General features: G+C 38.6%; 1 protein-coding gene across 1 annotated transcript; it reads left to right on the top strand.

Moving 5' to 3' along the window:
- Nucleotides 1-1,536: 1,536 nt before the first annotated feature.
- Nucleotides 1,537-8,934, top strand: szrd1 (SUZ RNA binding domain containing 1). The gene is made up of 5 exons (XM_032570180.1): nt 1,537-1,668; nt 3,418-3,583; nt 4,148-4,197; nt 5,129-5,395; nt 7,063-8,934. Exons 3-5 carry the CDS (start codon nt 4,151-4,153, stop codon nt 7,172-7,174), a joined length of 426 nt encoding a protein of 141 aa, XP_032426071.1. The 5' UTR covers nt 1,537-1,668; nt 3,418-3,583; nt 4,148-4,150; the 3' UTR covers nt 7,175-8,934.
- The last annotated feature ends 389 nt before the right edge of the window (nt 8,935-9,323 follow it).

Genomic DNA, 9,323 nt, shown 5'->3' with positions numbered 1-9,323 from the left:
TAGTTTAAACTCATATCAATTAGATAACACAGTGCTTGCAAAAGCATTTATACGCCTTTTTCCTACATTGTCACATTGCAATCAAAAAAACGTCAATGTATTTTGTAGAAATGTTATTCATAGAGCAACATAAAGCATAAAGCAGAGATTAATTGGAAAGTGAGAGGAAACTGATACATGTTTTTCAAAATATTTGATGTCATTTTCTCTTTTTGGATTTACAACTGTAAGCGTTTTGGAGTCTCAAAATATTGCATATCATTCTTTGCCCCAAAGACCAAGTTGAGTCAGAAAGGATGGACAGCATCTTTAAAGTTAATTACATTTTCTAGTTTGCTACAGATTTTCAATGGGATTTAGTTTCTGGACTTTGACTAGAAACATGAATGTATTTTGCATGCTTAAAGGTGTTTTCCTGCTGGAAGCCGAACATTCACTCTTGTCTCAGCTCTTTATGTGACTGGTGAGACGTTATCAAATTACCTAACTACTCAATTTAGAGTGGGTTGTTTGCAGAGTTTCCTAAATACAGCACCTGTTTTAAGTTTAGAATAATTTTAATGCTTGAATTATTCATAGATCCAAGTTAATTGTATTACAGAAACACAAAAGTGGTCTTCTGAAAGCAGCCGGATGCTAGACAGAAAAATTCTAATTAATTATTTAGTCCGATATAAGAAGTTTTATGATTCCAGACATAACCGGAAGCAATGAAGGCTCCGAGCTGAAAAAGAGAGCAAAACAAACACCCTGGTGGGGTCGCCACAGCAGACAAAAGTATAAAGATTGAGTTACCAGGTTTTCTTCAATGATTGCGTATGCATCTTCCCAATGAATTCCCCAGCTCAAGAAAAGCATTTCCACATTACCGTGTTTTAGTCCTCGTTTAAGTGTTGCTTTAACCATGTTCTAGTAGCAAATCAGGAACAAAATAAATGCATTTTCCAGTTTTTATACTCATGACCTGGAAAAAATATTTGCTGCAACCCAAGCTAACACTAACGTCTCTATTTTATGTAAACAAAGACACAGATAAATATATTTACCATATACATATTAAAAGTGATTCATTGAGAAATAACTTTCATAGGCACCAATAAACCATCTAGTACCTACTTCAGCTTCCACTGTGTTGGCAGCCATATTGTATTTTGAAGTTGGGGCTGGTTAGAAACCCTCAGTGTTCATTCTTGGATTTCTAACTTCACTGGGCCTTTATGCTTATTGTTCCAACTTGGACAGTTTTACTTCATTCGTGTAGTTAAGTAGAATTAGCATACAGATAGGCATTCATATAATTAATATTAATGGTTGCAGTGCTTGGAAAACTTTGCATTTAATGAGGTTGTATTTGTTTAAAAATGCTTTTAACTATTGTATGAGTATTAGTGGTAGGAGGCATGTATTACGTAAATACATTTTTTTTTTTTTTTTGACGGTAGAGCAGAACAAACCTGCTCCATCACTGAGGACTTGTGCAGTCGTAATTCACTTCCTGTATCTGTGGGGAACTCCGCCATGATGACGTCACAGCTCTCAGACGTCGGAGGAGGAGGAGGTGGTGGTTTTTAGAGGATCTCCGCTCAGCCAACTCCACGGCGTGTTTGAGAAAAATGAAACATGGATGAGGGGTTCGCCGAAAGTCGGGAGGAAGCTGCCCATTGTGGGGTAAATAATTAAACACGCAGCACGATTTTGGTTTCATGTTATTATACTTTGAGGACCTCCGTAATTCGGACGGGTTTCCCTGTAGAAGTTATCTTATCGCTGCCGAGTGTCAGTGACTCCCACGGGCCAACAATGTGGCTACAGCTAATGCTAGCTCGAAAAAACTTAGCTAGTCGAGTAACAATCGTCACCTACTGAGTTCACTCTATATCAGACTTAATTAAGTGCATCAGCCTGACTTGTTTGGCATTTTTGTTTAAACCGGATAAAACATATGCAGTCCTTTGCTAAGAATGATCAGCTAACGCGGCTAGGTGCAACTGCTAAGGCTAATGCTAACTAACGTAATGCTATGTTGCCTAGAGCCGCGTTGAAATTTTGACAGCTTATTTTGGGTAAATAAACGCATGACACTCAGTTGCTTTCTCTCTTCTGTTCAATTCAACAAATAAATCCTAGAAGTAATAACTGAAGAGATTTTAGACGGCGAGAAACGAGCTCTGTTCGTCAGTCAAGAGTGAAACTGTTTGTGTTTTTAATAAACTCAGAAAAAAAATGGATTTGTAAAAGTTACAATTAAGTCATTAATTTATGTTTAATAAAGTTAGCGACATTTCTACGCCATTCTTGGACATGGAAAGAGTGTTGAGTAACCCCCTGATGTTGTCAAGTAGCCCTGAGTAGAAGCTACTTGTGTTACCAAACTGCTGCTTCACTTTTTTTTTTTCAATCTTAACTTTATGTGTACAATGTTTGATTACAAAAATAATATAATCCTTTTTGTAACCCTTAGCTTCTAACATGCGTAGCCATGTGTGAGTTAGGCAAAAATAACGTTAGGCAGATTAACAGGATTTTTAACGGAGTTGCATCTCAAAGCTACAAACAAATTTTATTACACCACGTTTTAAATGATGTCAAGATCATTAATGTAGGTTAGACCTTTTGAAATCAGATATGCTAGGCTAATAGTCATTGAATTGACCATTTAAGTTAAGTTTCTACATTTAGCTGAAATTAACAAGATAATTGGTTTTCACAGATTTCCCCACCTTTACGCTATGCTCCCCTTTACTGTACATTCACAATAACACACTGTATATGAAAATGTATTATTATGCTATATGAACCAGAAAGAACAGCTTTAACAGCACTTTATATGACTAGTATATGTTCAATAAGTGAAGTCCAGTCGTGATTTATAACAATTTGCTGATGCTGGTTGCTTAAAGCTACAGATCCAGTTGAGAACAGTACTGCCACACGATTATGGTGTTTCTCTACCAAAACAAAATCTTGTTTCATTTAGGTGTCCTGAAAGGTGCTGATAAATAAAGTGCATTATTATTATTATTATTATTATTGTTATTATCATTGTTGTTGTTATACTTTTCACACAACTGCAAGGAGTTTTTGTTTGCAGAAAACCTAAAACACCGAATACTTGTGCATGGGTTTGCCACAAGACGTGACATTCAACTTCATAATCACAGACTAACATGCATTTTTCAAGAGAGACCTGGGCATGAGAACCGCAATCCACTGTGCTTCTCAATTTGTTTATATTTTGGCACTAAGGAGAAAGAATTTTATGAAAGTAACGTTTAGAAATAGTTCCTCAAACGTCCTGACTGGATTTATTTTGGTCAAGGATGTGGTGAATTTTAATTTAGTGGTTATGGTTGACAAGTATTTATTCTCAGAAGAACTTATTCCAACACATACAAATGACTTGTCTTGTCTTTTTAGAAATAGGACAACATCCAACCAAGAAGCGACTCTTAAGACCTGAATGATGTTCCTGGCCCACCAATCAAGCCGTTCACTGTTTGCCAAAGCTTGATCAAAAATGGTCCTGGTGGAAGGGAGGCTGCCATAAAACAAGTTTTAAAGACGCAAAACAGGGAGGAAAAAGGTGCGTATGGTATTATTTGTAAAAAAAAAAAAAAAAGAAGTGTTGTATTTTAATCAATCTTTTGTTAATGTGTTTCAGAGTCATTCAGGAGTGTATTTTTTTAGCCATATGTAAAACAATAGTTGTTACAATTTTGCGCTTTCTCTCCATGATGCTTTCCTTTGCCTGTCACCAAATCTGAAGTAGCTATTTATGCGAACTGCTAGAAGAAATTCTGTTTGCTCATAATAGTTCAATTCAGTTAAAGAGTGAAAAGTTTGTTTCTGCCAAGATTGACTTTAAATGTCAATATTTGTAATTACCTAACCTAAGTAATACAATATTCCTGTCTAGTTTTTTTTCCTGTTAAATTGGAATGATTTTTGAGCAGTACTTTATGTCCAATGTTGGCTAACTGGACACACAGTGTAGGACTTGGCAGCTGTCCCCTTGTGTATAAATAGCTTGTAACAGAACCCTGCTTTCCATCCTCTCCCCAGCTTTCTACCTACTTTGCTCTTTCCTGTCCCAAATCAATTTGATGTTTGTTCTCATGAATTCCTGTTTGCCCTACTTTCCCTTCAGGAAATGGAAAAACGGTTAGAAGAGAAGCTTCGCATCAGCCAGAGAGAAAAGTAAGAGCCTTAAAATGTTGAAGTTAACCACCTAAAGACGCAGTTGAGCCATTTGTTTGCAGCTTTGAGCTGAAAGCTTCACTCTTTATCATTGTTTACAATTGAACATCAGTTAAACCTTACCACAGTAGTGGCATTTTTCAACGTTATGAATTAAATCTCAGCCACTTTAGGGAAAACATTAAGCTTGGTGTTGGAGTGTTAATACATAGGGCTGTCACGCTAACAAATTTTGCTGAACGATTATTGTGATAAATGATATTATTGTTTTGAGACCCTTTTCAAGAAATTTTGATGCTAATGGCATATTAATGCAAGAACACCTTTAAAGTCTAATGAACATTTAACGCTGGAACCGAAAGACATTTTAAATATCCAAAACAAATAAACAAAACAACAAATAAAATGAATTATGAAGAATCTGTTAACAAAATTGTTAACAGATTCGTAAAAAGGACTAGCTGAAACGAATATACCAGACTGAAGACTTTCTCATCTAGTTTTTGGTAAAACGAGAGAAAAGACAAAACTGATCAATTATGGAATTGGAAATTATTGAGCTCGTTTTATTATGCGATTAATGGATTTGTCGCTTATTGCGACAGGCCTATTCATACTTCAGAACAAGATTCTACCTATTATGTCTTCTGACACTTCAGTGGATTTGCATTTGATGAGTGGTTAGCATTAAGATATTCGCCCCAATGCTGAAAGAAGCTGTTTGTTAGTCCTGTTTTTATCACTTAATAATTTGGACCAAAAATCAGCATGATAAATATTTGAACCTTTGAGCGAAACTAAAAAAAGAGTTCCCAGACAGGCTTATATATTGCTACAGAAAGCTGACCAAGCAGGACAAGTTAAATCGAAGGAAGGCTGTCGTTTCTTTTAGCTCTAAATTGATCGTCTGTGCATGTTTATTTCTCCCCAGGGAGGCCAGTAACTCCGCTCGATCACCATTAAAGACCACCATGGTGATCCAGGACAACTCTATACCAGCAGGACCCCCGCCTCAGATCCGCATTTTGAAGCGACCAGCAAGTAACGGGTCATTAGCATCGTCCATGAACCCAAACAGGCCCACTCCGCAGGTCAAGTCTCTGGCCCAGCGCGAAGCGGAGTATGCGGAGGCCAGGAAACGAATACTGGGTAGTGCCTGCCCAGAGGAGACTCCTCAGGAAAAGCCCAACACTGACAGGTAACGCTTACTAATTTGAGGTCCAGAAGCTGTATGCGGTGGTACGATGTGTGGCTCGGTGCGCTGTTCTGTCTGTTTCCATTGTAAAAGCAGCTCATTCCTGGGAACCCTTCTGTTGTAGGTCAAAGGACAAGGGTATGGGGCAAGGGTAAGGGCAACTAATGGCGTCACACAACACAACCTGATTGGTGGTCAGAAAAGTGTTACTGTTTGCGACAAGCAAGAGACCTACTACTGTGTTGGCATTTGGGTTTAACCCTGTGGTGGAATCGCTCTCTTGAAAACGCCAGAGCATAAAATAGCCCATTCCAAACCGCTGGTGGAAGTGAGGCATTGATGATTTAAAAAAAAAAAAAATAACTTTCTATGTTGCACTGGGACCAGAAAGACAGTCCTCAGTTATTCCATAATCCTACAAGGCAATTTGTTGGATGTATTTGCCCATTTGTTTACAAACAGCTTTGTTTTTGGCCTGTATTACTGAGTACTTGCCAGAGAAAGTAGGTTGAATGACTTGAAAAATATCCAAATGCTTTTCACTCTTTACTTCCTGTTGGATTAACTTTTAACAGGACAATAATTTTAAGACACAATAATCTTTCACGTTTAGTTTGGATCGTATCTTTTCTTTCACTCTAACGTCCACAAACCTTTTCATTTTAATTGCATTCTCGAATCAGAGGAAAATACTTGAGGTGTTTCAAAACCTACAATACAGTATTAAAACGGTCAGCAGGGGAAAAAAAAAAGAAAAGTAAGAAAATGGTCAAATAAAACACTAAATATGTGTATTTAGTGTTTTCACTTGTATTTGTAGATTGGGTTTTAGTTTCATTACAGATCTTGTTTGTCTTGATGCCCAGTACCACTGTTGGTATGTCGGTGCCCTCTAGTGGCAGGCTGAAGACATTTTCATGTGATCAACCTGTAATTTGAGGATGAACTGATTGGGACTTTACCAAAGGTTATGCTGTTGTTTGGTGGTTGTTGTTGTTTTCTTAACTCCCTCACGTATTCGCTTAAGCCAGCCTGACGAATGAAATGGTTTTATCACTAGAACCAAAGCTGCATACTTGGCTTGACAAGGACCTAAAACCATCCACAAACACAGTTAGAGCTGATCAAATTGAAGTAATGCAGGACTTTTATTTGTTTTAATACTTGTGCCAATGTCATACATATGACCGACTAAACAAAATGTGTGAGTAGAGACTCTTAAAGCACTTAATTTTTTTAAAATGTGGAACAACAGTGGTAATTTTAGAGCTAGCTCTTCTTGTGAAGGTGGAACAACATTTTCAGTAGACTATAGCTGTGAATGTCTGGAGGCCTGTCGGCTCGATTTCAAATGGCTGAAAAAACCATTACTTTTGAGAAACTTTTAAAATCGATGCATAGATGGCGGCATCCATTCCTACTTCAGTAAACAGTGTGACGTCAACGTTCTGCTTCTGCGCATGAGGTGTCGCTTTGGGGGTCGTAGGCTGTTCACACAGAGGTCTGATTGCAGTCGCTTTTGATTGGTAGCATTAACGACCATGTGGGGAAAAAAGTTGGAATTGAGCTACGAGAGTATAATTAGTATTAACTGCAGCAGACGCAACGCTGGTGGGGGGAAAGCCGCCGTGTCCTAAATTCTTCCCGTTTCTTCTCGTTTCTTCTCCCAGGCCAGTGCGCAATAATTCCACAATGCCTTCAGAGGACACCAGATCAAACAATCACACTGTCCGCCAGCCCGCCGGCCCAGACGGCACCCAGGGGTTCCGCCAGCACAGATAAGCGGGTCTCTGGGACGCCCCAGCCACGGAGGGGAGGGGAAGAGAGAGATTAAGAGCCACCTGAGATCAAACTCAGCACCGTATTCTGTAAACTTCCTCCCTTCGCTTCCCTCATATCAGCCTGCCGGCGCGGCTCTACCCCCTCTTCCCCTTTTTCACTCTCTCAGCCGGGCGGCGAATCGAGCTACTCCAGCAGGAAGTGCGAGCTGAAGTGTGCTCTTCTCTCTCTCCTCCTTGCTCATGTTTATTTGGCACTGTGATTATGGACTTATTCTGGACTCACTGTGATGATCCCGGCCCCTTTAAGAGACACCCCTGAGCCTCCATCCTTTTTGTTTTGTTTTTTCTGTGTGCTGTCTGTCTAGGGATGTAAAAAAAAAAAAAAAAAAAGCAGAAGCAAAGACTCGAACTTGAGCAGTTTAAGGATGAGGTGAAACGAGGGGTCATATCGAAACTAAATCGGCTGGTTCTTGTACAGCAGCTTCTTCCCAGCAATAATAGCAGACGTTTTCTTTTCCTTTCTTTTTAATCACTTGCACATAAGGCGTGCACTGATATCAGTTGAATACAGTTCTTAACACACCGCTAAGCCTGTTTATCGAAACAGTGTTAGATTTTTAACTTTAAAACAGGAATTGAGAATCCTATTCCTCCACCGTCTCATCTCGTGGTAAAATCGAAGCCGAGATGCGGAAAGCTGTTCAAAAATATCAGTGCACAATCTTGTATTAAAAGAAACTGCCATTTGTTTTTAAAATCAAAGGTCAGGGGTTACGTGTGTCAAGTTATGTACATGGCAAGTTTTTTGTTTACTTTTTGTAAGCTTTTAGCCGTCTTCCTTCGCATACTTTCTATTTAAGAGTAAGATGGAATGAAAAGGAGAGAATGGATCCAAGTCGGGTTTCAAGTAGCTTTTCTGCCCTTTTTTATATGAAATGACAGCATTATAAGAGCAGTATTTAAATAAACCAAGAGGCCCCCTTTTAAAAAAAAAAAAAAATCGTTTTTATGATTTGAAAAAGGTGTTGGCAGGAATCCTAGTGACATTTTTAAACACATTTTACTGCTGTCCTGTTTCCACCCAGTCAGTGACGTTTCTTCACAGCTTCCTACGAAGTAAAACTTAGGAACTCAGGTCCTTGTGAATGAGACTGAATGAATGAAATGAACGAAGATTGTATTTTTCCAGCGGGTTTTGTTTTCTCGGAAGACTAATGTACGTATTTAACTTATGGTCCGCACTTAAAAGCGGTGCTCTGTCGAGCTTAATGCAACAGGAGGGGGGGGAAAAAAAGAAAAAAAGAGTTGCTGTCTCAAGGAAAGTCATTGTATTTTTTTAAATTTCTTTTTAATGTTTCCATCTTGGTGTCAGACGCTGTAGGACGATGATCGACTGCTATAACAGAGCGGCACAGCAGGTTGTGAACCGGAGAACAGGACCGTTGTGCCCAGTAACATGTTTTTTCTCACCTTTAATTGTCCAGAGGAGATCTCAAAGCCATGCGACATCATCAACACAAAGACTTGTAATGGGTGAATTCAGCTTGTGCCTCCTGGATCACATCTTTACTTCCTAGTTGTTGATTTTTTTTTATTTTTTATTCCTTTTTGGTTTTTAAAAGAAAAATGAGTATATTTAAAGGGGGGAATTCTCAATATAAGAGATTTTAGTTGAGGAAAAACAATCTAGTGGCAGAGCAGGAACAGGAAATACAAACTGCCTGTAAATACTGATTTAATAAAATGATTTACTTAAAATCAGATTTTCTCTGTGCTTCGTCCGTTGTGACAAACCGCCTGCTGACCGGAAAGAGAGTTAATTTAAACGTCTAGAAAACAGGAAGTCATAATATACAGTTGTGCAAGTTTACATGTAGAAATTAGACTTTTTTTTTTTATCCCTCACAGTTTAGTAGTAGGTAGTTAAATCAAACTAAACTTCTTATTTTGGGCCAGAGTTAGCAAAATTCTTTCTATTTGCTAGTGGTGCACCAACTTATCAGCTAGTCGATTAAGGCCAGTCCCTTAATTTTGGGGATTGGTGATTGGCCAATACTTGCATGTGAAGCCCACCAAGTCCTGTCTGCATGTTTGCAGTTAACAGTCACCCCACTGTTGCCCACTCAGCAACTTTTTGGCTATATTTAGCA

This window comes from Xiphophorus hellerii, chromosome 1, assembly GCF_003331165.1.
Source record: "Xiphophorus hellerii strain 12219 chromosome 1, Xiphophorus_hellerii-4.1, whole genome shotgun sequence".
NCBI lineage: Eukaryota > Metazoa > Chordata > Actinopteri > Cyprinodontiformes > Poeciliidae > Xiphophorus > Xiphophorus hellerii.
Note: the sequence above shows the minus strand (reverse complement) of the source record. Positions and strands in the feature narration are given on the sequence as shown.

Bases quoted from the DNA above. Each gene is read 5' to 3' on its own strand.
- szrd1 (XM_032570180.1), top strand. From the start codon at position 4,151: ATGGAAAAACGGTTAGAAGAGAAGCTTCGCATCAGCCAGAGAGAAAA. The intron at 4,198-5,128 runs GTAAGAGCCTTA...ATTTCTCCCCAG, and splicing joins CGCATCAGCCAGAGAGAAAA to GGAGGCCAGTAACTCCGCTC. The intron at 5,396-7,062 runs GTAACGCTTACT...TTCTTCTCCCAG, and splicing joins GAAAAGCCCAACACTGACAG to GCCAGTGCGCAATAATTCCA.